Source organism: Humulus lupulus, chromosome 1 (genome assembly GCF_963169125.1).
Source record: "Humulus lupulus chromosome 1, drHumLupu1.1, whole genome shotgun sequence".
NCBI lineage: Eukaryota > Viridiplantae > Streptophyta > Magnoliopsida > Rosales > Cannabaceae > Humulus > Humulus lupulus.
In genome coordinates this window covers 133618657-133633419 of record NC_084793.1, presented here as the reverse complement: position 1 = coordinate 133633419, position 14763 = coordinate 133618657, and the positions used below count along the sequence as shown (strand labels likewise).

At 34.4% G+C, this 14763-nt stretch overlaps 2 protein-coding genes across 2 annotated transcripts; one reads left to right on the top strand and one right to left on the bottom strand.

The window, feature by feature from the left end:
- The first annotated feature begins 722 nt into the window (after positions 1-722).
- On the top strand, positions 723-4301 carry LOC133798020 (uncharacterized). The gene is made up of 7 exons (XM_062236192.1): positions 723-1057; positions 1454-1530; positions 1618-1803; positions 1893-1988; positions 2059-2130; positions 2507-2623; positions 3098-4301. Exons 1-7 carry the CDS (start codon positions 826-828, stop codon positions 3950-3952), a joined length of 1635 nt encoding a protein of 544 aa, XP_062092176.1. The 5' UTR covers positions 723-825; the 3' UTR covers positions 3953-4301.
- A 324-nt stretch (positions 4302-4625) lies between these two features.
- LOC133798028 (serine/threonine-protein kinase SRK2E) lies at positions 4626-10341 on the bottom strand. Its single transcript, XM_062236202.1, has 9 exons — positions 9645-10341; positions 7379-7453; positions 7209-7310; positions 7078-7131; positions 6850-6942; positions 6426-6518; positions 5778-5882; positions 5600-5698; positions 4626-5278 (listed from the first exon to the last, which is right to left on the bottom strand). Exons 1-9 carry the CDS (start codon positions 9819-9821, stop codon positions 4985-4987), a joined length of 1092 nt encoding a protein of 363 aa, XP_062092186.1. The 5' UTR covers positions 9822-10341; the 3' UTR covers positions 4626-4984.
- Between the last annotated feature and the right edge of the window lie 4422 nt (positions 10342-14763).

The following is a 14763-nucleotide window of genomic DNA, read 5'->3' as shown; positions in this document are numbered from 1 at the left end:
TTATTTAAGTTATAAAATATATGATTTTATTATTTTTAAATAATTATTATTCTAAAATATCTCAAAAATATCATATTTTAATTTGTTTAATTATTTATTATTTTAAAATAATTATCATTGTAAAATATATGAAAATAAGCTATTTCAATTTGTTTAATTATTTATTATTTTTAAATAATTATCATGGTAAAATATCTCAAAAATATCCTATTTCATTTTTTTAATTATTTATTTTATTTTAAGTGTTTACAAACTACCGTTAAATATAAGAATATTATGTTAAATATAAGAGTATTCCATTAAAAAAATAAAAAACTGTCAAAACAAAAAAATTTCATTATCTACACACTTATTATATAGAAGAGATATAAAATTCATTAACAAAACTTACAATTTAAAATTAATAAAATTCAATCCTAAAAGAAATAAAATTTAAAAAAAAAAAATTGATTACAAATACATAAAAAATAACAAATATAATTTTTATTAATTTATTTTTGATTTATATTTTTCTAATTAATTTAATAAATTATATTTACAAATATATATAAATCTGAGGGTACTTTTGTTCTTATAAAATGCATTTGGTTATTTTTAGATTAGATTTAGATTTTTTTTTTAACTAAAAGAAAGAAAAAAACAAGAAGATTGAAACGACGTCGTGAAAGAAGGATGAATGACTTCCCAAATTCAAGCCCTATGAGGTAGTGTAATATGTAATCTTCTACGCTGAAAATGTAGAGTTGTGGTTTCCCTCTTCTTCTTCTTCATATATCTTTGTCTGTTTGTTTAAGCAGTGAGCTCAACCACCACCACCGTCACGCCATGAAAGAAGACCAAGGAGAACATGCTCAACAAGATTCTCCTCCCTTAGACAACAGTACCAAGCGAAAGCTCGACGAAAACATCCTCCTCGCCAAGCAGAAAGCTCAAGAAATCGCCGCCCGACTCGTCAGTAATGCTGAGTCAAAGCGCCCTCGACTGGACACAGATGACTCTAACTCCGTTGAACCTCTCCCCTACTCTGACTCTGTCTCTTCCAACCCTCCCTTTCCTGGTAATATATTTTTCCTATTCGAGACATTTCTAGGGATTCTGTTTTTTTTTTTTAAATCTCTTTCACTTCAATTTATTTACACGTTAGCTATTTAGCCCTATCTTCGATTGACCTTCATATGTTTTTTTTAATTACTCTATGTTAACCCGTACATTCAAAAGAATTTTGTGGATTTTTTGTTTTTGTTTTGGTTCCTGTGTTTGGTCATTTGAAATCATTACATTCTGCGATTTACTAAAAAATTATTGAAGTTTGTGTATGCGGAATATGGTTGAAGATTCTCTTTAGAGGAAAAGACGAAAAAAGAAGTATCGATTTCATTCATATTTTTAATATATATTTGGGATTATTTTACTGTTAAAGCGATAAAGCTGACCCCTCACAACGTTGGTTCAGTTCCTTTTGTTGCTCAAACAGGACAATATCAGGGTTCTCAAGGCCCAGGCAAGAAAATAAGTATTCCAAATGGCAAGGTACTTTATCACTATCTAGCTGCTCTGCTAACTCGTCATTAGCATGATATCGGTAAGAGTTTGATTCTGTAGAATTTTGTTAAGCAGGTGGGGCTGATTATTGGGAAAGGAGGAGAAACGATTAAATATTTACAAAGTCAGTCGGGAGCAAAAATTCAGATTACTAGGGACTCGGAGGCTGATCCTTATTCTCTCTCAAGAGATGTGGAATTGACGGGGACATCCGAACAGATTAGTAGAGCAGAACAACTTATTAATGATGTGATATCACAGGTATAGTAATGCTTTGTGCATTGATGTTATTGTTTGATGATCCAAATGGTTTGCTCGCTACAATTTGGTTCGCAACATTGTTGGAACAGACAGATACAGGGAACTCTGCTCCATCAGCAAATCATGGAGCGAACCCAGTTCAGCCTGGAGCAGGACAATTTATCATGAAAGTTCCTAATAACAAGGTAAAAAGTTTGTCTTTTTATTATTATTGATGTTTAGACAAGCGATCTTAATTCACATTTTTGTTCGTAGGTTGCTTTGCTCATTGGCAAGGGTGGCGAGACTATAAGGAATATGCAAAGCAAGTCAGGGGCTCGTATTCAGGTTTTGAAATTTTGAGGCAATAAAGAATTGCATAGATCTGTAAACCTTTTAGCTTCTTTTGTTTTTTTATTTAGTTAAATTTGTCTGTTTTCTATGTTGAGAAAAGTTAACTGGTAATTATGTCTCTGGAATGACTTGATATAGTGGGATAAGTGTCGCTGTTGAAATGGATATCAAAATCACTTCAAATTCGCTTTTGACTCTTATGCACTTAATTTTATTATACCTGCTTCTTTTGGGGGTTTCACGAGTTCAGATATATACACACTGGAATTCACACTATTTGGAAATTGAGTTGTCTACTGGGAAGGCCATGCGTGCCAATTTTTCTATTTTACACAATGTAGTGGTTGGTGATCATTTGTAATCCTTTCAGATTGTACCATTGCACCTTCCTCCTGGCGATACCTCAACGGAGAGAAATGTGTATATAGATGGATCAGAAGAGCAAATTGATTCAGCTAAAGAATTGGTCAATGAAGTAATCAGTGGGGTGAGTTAACAATTGTCCATTGGATACTTTTATGATATACAGCACTATTTCAGTCTTTTTCAGTATTCTGTGACATCGTGAAAAATTATTGGTGATATGGTTAAATATTTTTATGCTAATATCAGAAGATTTTGTTACTCTTGGTTTAGCTGTTTTTATTCTAATTGCTCAACATGTGGAAAGCGTTTCCATTTTTGCTTGCATTTATGGACCAGAAAGCATAAGGTTAATAAAAAAAATTCTTTTCACGAAAGCAATTAGCAAATCATATTTACTTATCGTTACCCTATTTAAAGTTGATTTTGTCCTATAATATTACTCTTTCTGTTGTGTATGAAAGAGGACATGAAACAGATACATCACAAAAAGAAAAAAAAAAGGAGATGCCTTAACAGAACACATGACCAAAAATTGATTTTAGTTTGGTTTTAATGTTTTTAGTTGCATATCTCACGTGAGTGATAATTCCTGCAGAAACGCTTAGTGAATCCTCCTGGAGCAAATAACTACATGCAGCCAGCTTACCCCCCTGCTGGAAATTGGGTTGCACCACCAGTTCAACAACCTCAGTATGGGTACGCACAATCTGGAAGCTATGTACAACCTCCTGCACCTGCCTCATACTATGGTAACTATGCTACCTCAGTACCGGGTTGGGATCAGTCAAGCCAGTCTACTGTTTCTCAACAACCTCAGCAGAGCAGTGGATATGACTATTATGGACAACAAGCTCAGGTTGGCTCTGCTCCATCAAATCCTAGCTACACCTACAATCAGAATCCTCATGGGAGCCACGGTTATGATCAGAGCTACTCACAGCAGCCTTCAAACTATGAACAAAATATCTCAAGTCAGGTCCCAGTTTCTGATCAGCCAAACCCGTACGTGAGCTCAGCATATGGACCACCTCCAGTGCCATCAAACTACGACGGAACATCTTCCTCTCAAACTGCTCACCCAGCACCAACGTATAATCATCAGACTGGTTACTGGTCTTACCCAAGCAACACAAGCCAACAGCCAGTTTACGATCAAAGTTATTACCAGACTTACGGAGGTCAGCAGCCTCAGGTAGCTTCTGCTGCGACCCACCCAGGCTATGGAGAGGCAGGATATGCTCAATCAGCTCCAACACAAGCCAGTTATGTCCAGGAAACTAATTCCTCTGGTCAAGGAGGGCAAAAAATTGAGCAACAATCTCAGGAACAGCTAGCAACAAATGGATTTGCACACTCGTCAGTGCATGGAGCTCAAAGAGCAACTGATGGAAATTCAGATGGAGTTGGCTCAGCTCCTGCTGTGCAGGAAAGTGCCGATGCTCAAACCTGAAGTTGGTGGTGGTTATGAATGTTCTCTCTAATTTAGGTGCTTCATTTGTGATTCACTTTTGGTAATACTCTCATATACCTTGTATAACATTGATTGCCTTGGACTTTATCCCAAATCAGGCAGAAGAGAGTGGATGTTTTTTAACTGATCAAGCCATCTTTGGAGCTCGTGCTCTTAAGAGTGAACTTGATATTTCACTTTTGAGCTTTCATCCACTTTTTCTCTTATTTATAGCCAGATTATATTAGGTCTATGAAACTTAAATGATCAATCCATCTCCAATGTAACTGGTACCTTTTTGTATGCTTAGACTTTCCTATTAAAAAAGCAAATGCTATTTTTTATTGAAGGCTGTTGGACTAAAAGCAGTGGCACAAAAACTTTTAAAAATACTTGCACTTCCACACTTCATAAGAGATTTTGATCAAACAAGTAGCTGACCGTTTGTATTTTGTTTTTCATTCCAATCTTCACCACAATAGTTGTTGGGGACAATTTATTTCTCCTGTTTTATTGGTCTGTACGTATTTTCTTTGTACTCGTAATTCGCCATGATACGAAGTTGACCGAGATATGGTGAGAAAATATCATATGGTATTTTGCCTACGCTACTGAAAGCTCCACAAAATCGGTAACTGGAAGGGCAAAAAAAAAAAAAAAAACTAGTACCAAATACAGAAGGCTGTTTAACTAATGATACATTTTATAGTAACAGTAACCCCATTTTAGGTTTTCTTATGCCACAAGCAGAAGTGGGAAATAATAGTACACATAAACACTTCATAGCAGTGGCAGAACAGTGATAAAAAAAATAGTAATAGAAGAAGCAGGCATTGTAAAAGAAACCACAAGCAGAAAGACGAGTTGGAATGCTGGATTCTTACTGAGTTTGACATTGCAAACCAAAGAATCACTTCAGTACAATGCAAGTACTGAAAACCCTTTACGCCTTTTCACATATCTGAAGACTTGACATAGAAGATGGAGTAAAAATTTCAGGGGCAAGCGTTGGAGGCCTAGTCTTTCTAACAATCACATTGCATAAACTATCTCTCCGCTGCTGTCGATGTCCAGTTCAGGATCTGTCTCCAAATCATCTTCCATGTCTTCATCAATGTCCAGACTGCCAGTAAGGTACTGGTTGAGGCTGTTGGCACCAGCTGCGGGTAATGTGGCCTCAGAAATTATCTGCATAATTTCATCAATACTTTGCATCGGTTGATCGGCTTCATCGAACTGGTTGTTCGTTGTATTTTCATCTACGAGATCAGCTGGAAGATTCTTCAGAAACCACTCGTGGTTCCTGATCTCAGGAATGGTTATCCTCTGTTGCAAAGTGACATCCAAGGAAACTTAAATTAGAAGGTCCATTCTCTTATTTATTTGAGAGTTAAATAGAATAAGGAGAGCAACCTATCCTGCAGAATTCTATAGTTTCTTCTTTGAAATCAACCAGTCTCTATGTGTTGTTTTTTTAGGAGAGGTGACAAAGGTCAGTAAAATAAATCCTACCATGCATTATCAGGAGTCATACCATTTCAAAATTCCAAGTGAATTTGGGAATACAGAAACCTAAGGAGACTAATGAACAATTTTATTCAATTAGCAGCAAGGTGATTCAAGCACAATATAATCAATTACACAGACCTTTGCAGGGTCAGCTACAAAAATCCTTGAGATCAGATGGCAGCACTCTGGAGATATATGAACATAGTCAGGTACTGAGTACTGAACATTCAAGATTCGCTGCACAAACACAAGTCGGTTCAGTGAAGGAAAGTAGTTAAAAATAACATTTATATAACTATTGAACACTTAAACTTACATGTATTGTCTTGCGGAAATTTTTAGGCTCCTCTGGGTCCTCAAAAGGGTATGCACCCACCAACATGACATATAAAGTCACCCCACAAGACCACACATCAGCAATCTGGTTTGAATGAAGAAAAAAAAGTGACAAGGCATTATAATCACCATGTCGAAGGTCAACTCCATATTATTCAGAGAAACAGAGGGAAGCCTTCACAAGAGTAGAGTAATAAACACATCTTTTGGCATATCCATAATACTTATTCAAGGCACTTTATCCAACAAATGAAATTTTAATGCAGAAACTCCTAGACCCATCAAATGTCCATTTTTCTAGGTTACCCAAAGAAAGGAGAAAAGAAAGAAGACTACTAGTTTAAAAAAAGATCAGAATCAATCTGATTAGTGGTGTAGCCAGAAGCCCAGCACAATCTTTTGGGGCTCATTTTCTGGAGGTATCAACAAGAGCCAGGTGCTCGAGGTCATGGCAAGAAAATGCACAAGAAACTTAGTAAGGATGAGTAATTTTAAAACTGACTCTAATCTTCCAATCGTAATATGCCTTCAAAAAAATATGTAATATAGCTAAAAGCCTATAACAAGGATGATTACATAACATGTCATCAAATAGGGAATGTTTCCAAAAGATAAAAAATAAACTTACCTTGCCATCATATTCTTTCTTAAGTAACACTTCAGGTGCAATATACGCAGGGGTACCAACAGTTGATTTTGGTTGTGAATGCAGCACTGAGGACTGAGAAACCAAAACAGAATTTGATTACATGTCATTTACTATTGATCCAAACCAACATTAACAGAGAATGACAATGTTAAGGAAGAAAAAGAGAGAATGCCATAATAACAAATATTACACGCAAGAAGAAGTAGATAGTTCCACGAAATTTCTTCTAACCAGAAGGAAATAGCATCAACAAGAAAAATGTATTTCACCATGCATGAGCATATAGTCACGTAACCATCTTCCAAAGTTTTACTTGAAAATGTTCTTTCAAGCATAAACGCCAGGGATTTATGTAGATGCATAGCTCCAATGAAAATAAAAGCAAAATATAATTAACAAATACCTTTGAGTATCCAAAGTCACAAATTTTCAAACGTGGAGCTGGGCTTCCATCCAACAATGTGTTCTCCAATTTCAGATCACGATGGCATACTTGCTTGATTGTAAGTGCAACATAGGAAAAGTCATCTTCTGGGTGTATTGATAACTAGAACAAAGATTCCAAGCTCCAAAAAAAAGGCAAAAAGAAAAAGAAAAAAATAAGACAGAATGGTAGAAGGCTCTCAAATACCATTGCATGACAGTAGCTCACTCCTGATATAAGCTGTTGGAAGAAGAAGCGTGCCTGCAGCCCAAGACAACATACATTAGAAAGAAGTCGTGGCTGCTGCTGGAAACAAAAACAATGCACTGGATAGGAACCTCATCCTCACTGAATCTTCCAGCATTGCATATTCGTTCAAATAGCTCTCCTCCAGATGCATATTCCATTACAATGGCCAGATGGGTTGGTGTTAAAATGACCTACATACATACATTTCATCAAATTCACATAAAGAGGCTCATTTGTGATAACACATTTAAAAACTTACCTCTTTGAACCGGACAATGTTGGGATGCCTCAATGACCTGTGATTTATAATTTCCCTCCGTACATTTTCGTCTATCTGTCACACAATTCACAAGTAGGTAAATTTGCGACTAAAAATGAAGAATGAACAGAAGCACCGACTAAAAGCGTTGAAGTCAGTCACTGGCCTACAACATAGAGACCGATGAGCATTCAGCAAGTAGTGTCCATTACATGCCATGTCAAGATAATTCGAAACCATCAGGCCTCAGCTGTCACATCAGCACAAATATTGACTGATCACATGACATAATATCCTGCCTATATTGCTATATCACGAATAACTACTGCTGTTTTTTTTTTTTTTTATATTTAATATAGACTTTTAAAGTTCTTCGCATTATGAGTCTAAAAATTGTCATTTCAATTAGATTGTGACCAAGAGAATTATTAACCATTTTTGTTATATAAATATAGAGCACACTTTTTATGCATTATCACAGTGAATTATACAATTTTACATATGTAGATAAGTTATGATCTTAGGTTTTTAGTTTTTTTTAACGATGGTGTTTATTGTAGTCACAATAAACATCCTACAAGTTATTTTTAGAAAATTCTTAATAGTTTAGGTTGTCGAAAACACAATTCTAGACTTATAGTATTATTATGAGCTTCATATTTTATTTGGACCATGTTTTCGACATTCTAAATTATTTAAAAATTTTTAAAAATATAACTACAATGAATACCATCATGTAAAAAAAAACAAGGTTATAACTGTGAACTACTACAATATTGATTCACCATTGTAGACTATAAATATACATATATAACTACGATGATGAACTGGAGTGTGCACTATGGCCTATAAATATACATATACAACTGTTATATATATATACACGAATATATACATATAGTATTTTTGCTATATTAATAAGTTGCAACTCCATTTTATTTTATATAATGGTGCACAATGTAGTTATAAGATACATCCCACAAATTTTCAAGAAATTTAAGATATACTGAAATTATGATTTAAACAATTCAAGAATCTTTATTTCTACATCATAAATTATCCAGAATTTCCTAAAAATTTGTAAGTACCTTGCAACTAAATTATACACTATCTTATAAAAAATAAAATGCATATCATAGGCACTTAAAACCTTTGTGCAAGCATTTTTATAAAAACAGTTTAACACATGTACTCTGTCAAAAACTTATTAAAGTTCTGGCATTCCATTAAACTCAAAATCCAAACTGCTCGAGTTCAGAGCAAAAACAATAACAGAACAGGGATAGCATGATTCAGGTTACAAGACAGTTGAAAACTTAGATATTAATCACTAGGTTTTTTTTTTCTGCAGCAATATTAATCACTAGGTTAAATCTCTCTTTTTATCATATCACTAATGGTTCTCTTGTAAAGACGTTCCAAGTACTGCTTTGCTAATTTCTTGACTATTTGAACATCCACTATCTCATCCATCCGATCACACCTAGTTTAGTAAAATTTCCATTCAGAAAAAAGAAAAAAGAAAGAGAAGTTGCGACGAAACCATTAGACTGAAACATGTTAGAGAACAAATGAGAAAGCAACATTTTGAAACAAAACTTTATCAATTACTCGAAGGAATATAGAAACTTGTGCTCCGCTGATGCTAATTTTAACTCAAGAAAATCAAGTGGAGGACAATTCATTGATGTTAATGACAAAAAGATCTTTAAGGAAAAAAAATTCTTATTACCAGATTGAGTATCCTCCGTTCTTCTTTATGGACTCGACTAACTCAAACGATTAAGCACCATAATAATCATTTACGTAAAACGTCTTTAGATAGTCAAAATTCAAACCAAATATGAACAATACCCAGAAAAAAAAATTAATAAGCAAAATCCAGTCATCCTCGAAGTAGAAGTCAGTGTTAAAAGAAAAACGATTACTAAAGTGAGAACCCATCAATCATTCGAAGCTTATAATCCAAAAGACCATTCAATTTACGTACACGCGGCAAAAAGTGGAGCTTATCTTTAACAAAACCATATTTTCAAACACCCAATTAAAAAAATGGTTAACCGAATGAACCAACTAAATAATATACCAAAAAGATAAAATTGGAGTTCAAACACAACAAAGTACATTACAAGCCATTAGTTCATAATGATATCAACCCTGTAAACCCAAAAGCTGAACAACCCATTAAATCTTTCAAATACAAAATACCAAAAAGACCAAGAAACAGAACGAAGGAAAAGAAGTATCAAGTAATTTAAACACTGACCTTCTCACCTCTCTCGATGTACTTAACGGCTACAAGCTCGTCAGTCTGCTTGTCTCTCATCAACCTGGCCACCCCAAAATTTCCCGACCCAATATCGCGCACAAGCTCGTAGCGATCGCTATCGTGCATGATCGGTATGTCCATGCCTGGTCCAACTGTGATCGTCGATCGATCCATCTTTCTCTTTCTTGTCTCTTTATAAGAAGGGAAAAAAAAGAATAAGACCAACCAACCACTCCTTCCACAAAGCGCTCTCTCTCTCACATTATAGAGAGAGAAAGGCAAATGGGCAAAGCACTATCCATGACAGTGGTCGAGATCAAACCAGAAACCGGTAGTGAGTGTGAGCTGGCGTGATATTAGCCAGTGGATTGGAAGAAGAAGCTGAGGGTGGGTGAAGAAAGAGACTCAAAGATGGGTTGAGGCCCGTGAAGCTTCCAGCCACCCTTGAAGATAATTAAAATGAGTTTAGATTCTCTTTCTTTTTCTTCACTCTCTCTTTTTGGGGGGCAAATACTTGAATTTTGCAGTTGCAGAGGCGGTGCGGGAGACCAACCGAGCTCGTGAACTCTCTCTCTCTCTCTCTCTCTAGGCTCAAACACGCTTGCTTTCTCACTCCTAATCTAATGAGCTTTTCTTTTGTTCTCTTAGTTTCTCTCTCTTTCTCTCTGTGATTTTATCCAAAACTTTATGAGGAAAGTAGCAATACATACGCAGATATTTCTGTTAAAATTTAAAGAGAAACACAATGGTGACTTTACATAACACGAGAATAAAAATTATCCTTAAAAATTATTATTAGTGTTATTTATATAATTAAATTAAAAGCACTTCAACATAATTTCAACCTTAACAAATCTATTTGTAACAATTGTGATTAAACTAATCAATATAACATAAAGATAATAATGATTCTTCTTCTTGTTCATTTTTTATCATGGTTTAACGAACACTTGATTGTTAAACTTCAAAGCTAAGCTCGTATATATTTTCATCCATTGAAATTCAATGTTTTGGTTCTTCAAATAAACTGATTTTGTTCTGGGAAATCATATGATTAATAAGCCTAATATCAACAATCACACTCATTTATTATTTTTTTTATAAGAAAAAATATCACTCTTGGACCACGTCAACCAAAATACATACCAATTCATGTTAAATTGTTATGAATTTTTCTTTATAAAAAATATAGTTTACTAAATAAAAATTCAAAAAATTATCTAAAAAAGAAAAAAAAATTTACAAATTAAAACTGATATAATTATCTTTGTAAAAGAAATGAAATAGTTTTTGTCAAAAAAATGATATAGTTGTTATTTAAGCAGTTAACTTGGTCTGATTGATAACAGAATTAAATAAGGAAATTTCATGTTACATGTGTAATAACTTAGTGAAATTTTTTAATATGCCAACCTAAATTATTATCTAAAATATATGAGAATTTAATATTTTAGACAAAAATATCCCTAATATTTAAACATTTATTTTCTCTCTCAATCCAAACTTTCTCTCTTTAACATCTCTTATTCTCTCACTCTCTCTAATATTCTAATCTTGTAGATCTCGAAAAAAATACCAAAATAAAAAAAAAACATCTGAAACTAACATTTGAGTGAAAAAATATGAATCTCCAAAGTTTTCGTCAAATTTCAGTGTAGAGCATCGAAAAAATATCGTTTTGGACAAAAATCAAGTTTTTATGATTGCATCGAAACATCATTGATGCACCATCGATTTTGCATCGAAATACCATCAATTTGGCATCGAAACACCATCGATTTTGCATCGAAAAGTAATCGTTTTGGCCAAAAAATAAGTTTTTATGATTGCATCACAAGAACATCGAAACATCATCGATTTTGCATCGAAATACTATCGATTTTGCATTGAAATTGCATCGAAACACCATTAAAAAAGCATTTAAATTGCATCAAAACAATGCATTTTCGATGCAAAATCGATGCAATTTCGATGCTCTTACGATGCAATCATGAAACTTATTTTTGGCAAAAACAATGCTTTTTCGATGCAATTTCAATGCAAAATCGATGGTGTTTCGATGCAAAATCGATGGTGTATCGATGCTGTTACGATGCAATCATGAAAACTTGATTTTTGGGCAAAACGATGCTTTTTCGATGCAAAATCGATGGTGTTTCGATGCAATCATAAAAACTTGTTTTTTGGCCAAAGCGGTGTTTTTTCGATGCAAAATCGAAGGTGTTTCGATGCAAAAATCGATGATATTTCGATGCAATCATGAAAACTTGATTTTTGGCCAAAGCGATGATTTTTCGATACAAAATCGATGCTCTGTACTGAAATTTGACTAAAACTTTGGAAGTTCATATTTTTTCACTCAAATGTCTATTTTAGATGATTTTTTTTTAAATTTTGATGTTTTTTCGAGATCTACAAGATTAGAATGGGAGAGAGAGTGAGAAAGTAAGAGAATGAGATATGTTAGGGAGAGAGAGTTTGGATTGAGAAATAAAATGAGTGTTTGAATGTTAGGGATATTTTTGTCTAAAAAATTGAAATTGTCATATATTTAGAATAATAACTTATGTTGGTATATTAAAAAATTTTACTAAGTTATCATGCATATAACATAAAATTTAATCTCCATTTTTTTGTTGGAATAAAGGATTCATTTTCAAAAAAAAGAAATATCCATTTACTTCAAAAGAAAATAATAGACTAAATAGTATTTAGACAAAAGATTTTTTTTTTTGGTTTTTAGATATTTAATAATTATTTTTATTTTGGTGATCAACTCATAAGTGTTGAGTTGGTTCTCTTAAAAAAAATAAAAACTGAGTTGGAAATGGCCACTACTAATAATTTGTATATATCATCTAAATAAATAAAATAATATTTTTATTTCAAAAAAAAAATAATAATATTTTTATATATAAATATTTATTGGCAAATAAGGATGCCATATGTAATGATTTAGCCGGATGAGATAAGTAGGTGGTCACCCTAAGTTGTAGGGAAACATGATGAAACCCAGCGGGTACGACGCGTGGCATTTTATCCAGAATTAAAACTCCCTGCCCATTCTTTCGCTTTCAAATCCTAGATATATTTTTGCTAAAAAAAAATCCTAAATATATTTTGTCAAAAAAAAAAAAAGAATCCTAAATTTCTCTATATAAAAAGTGTCTAGATAATGTATTTTGTTTTGTTTCAACAATTTTGTTAATGTCATTTTTCGTCAACTTAAAATGTAGAGTAATTAAACAATAAGAACTATGACGCAGATGAATAATACGGTAGAATAACAAGAATTTTACGTAATTCAACAATTAATTCTGCCTAGTCCACGAGTGTATTTTATTAAGACTTGGAGTTTTTTAGAAATCATTCGGAGATGAATTCTCCAGAATTTCTCTCAGTATATCAAAAGATTCGTCCTCTACAAATGTTCATGAACTCTCTATTTATAGAGAGTTTTCAAAGTTCATTCCCACATATTTCGGGAAGATACTTCTGCTTATTAATTAAAATAATGATATTAAATACTGTAACTCCTATATACAAGGAAACGTCCCCTGAAGACCAGGGGGCGAATAACAAACTTGTTAATACTCCTTTAATGTTGGGATGTTACAACAATAAATATCTTTAAATGCATGGAACGCGTTACATCAGATGACCCATTAAATCTTTCAAGGTCGGCAATCAGCATCATGTCGGTCCAGGTCTATAGATAAGTTACGAACTAGCCGCCTTACTCCAAGATCAGCTCGGAGCGGGTAGATACCAGCGAGGCTGTTACATTCCAAGCTTGTACTCCTGCTAAGCTCGGTCTACTTGATCCGAAGACACCTGACAACGGATATACCCCGAGCTAAATTCTTTCGAGCTCATAAAGAACTTCGAGGTTAACTGTATTCGAGGTTGCCATCTTGATCCGAGGGTTTGACATCTGGGCCATGAATATGCGTTTTAGATATCTCGAGCTCACATTTGACTAGTCCAGCTTTCGAGGTCACAATCTCGGGTCTCAAAATCTGGGTGTAACATTTTGCCCCCTCAAAAGTATTAGTTCGAATCCTATGAGAAGGAAACTTTTGAACTACTTTCTTCGGGAACTATTCCGTCACACACTCGAGTATGGACACACGTCAGTTGGGTATTGCTCACTCAAGGTACTTGAGTGCCTTGAAACTCTGCCCATGTCTATCCGCCTGCCCTCCTTTTGGGTACTATCATTTCACTAGTCCCTGGCCGTTAGATCTGATACGGAATCTGGCCAATGGCCCAGATTGGTTCAACTTTTAACATGCCCGTGGGCCTATAAATAAGTTTCCAGTTGTCTTCTCCATTTTTCCTTCACATTCAAACTTACAGAAAGAAAAAACCAGAGCCTTTCTTTTCCAGTTCTTGCATGTTCTCCAAGCCGAGAAGACAAAGCAACGTTGGAATTTTTGACTCAGTGAGATCGCACTTGCAACCGCTTGTTCAATCATCCATTTCTCTGTTTCCACTGATTACATTGTGTAAGTTTTCAGTTTATGGCTTCTTTGCATTATATATACATTTTTTTTTCTTCATGTATGTTTATGCTTCTGTTACGCCGTGGGCATTAGGATTTATTCTCGACCCATTCATTGGTTTAATGCACTAGGATTAGGGCACTTCGACTGCTAGACATTAGGTTCAAACCCAGTTTTTGCGAAAAAGGGTCCAAATATGGTTCCTTTCTTGGGTTTTCAAATTTTAGAGACCATATCTTGCTCATCAAGGTATCAGGTACAAAATCAGGGTTTTTTAAGGAATGCACGATTAAAAAAAAAATCACCTTTTAAGCAACCGCCACCTTTTTTCCCTAATATTTCGGGATTTCCCATAACATATCCACCTTCCTTCCTTTCGGTGGAATACACGATCATTCGAGCTTAGGTACTATTTGTCTCTTTATTTCTTGTTCGCTTGGCCCTCACCCTTTTGCTTTCTTGTTAGATGCCGCAGAATTCGAGAAAGTGGTGGGGGTCAAAGCTCGCGATTCCTTACTCACCAGTAGCTTCGAGCCCGGAATCTCCCTTTACTCGGAACCAACGCTTAATTCGGGAGCATGAACTGAGGCGTGAGAAAGAGGACACTCGAG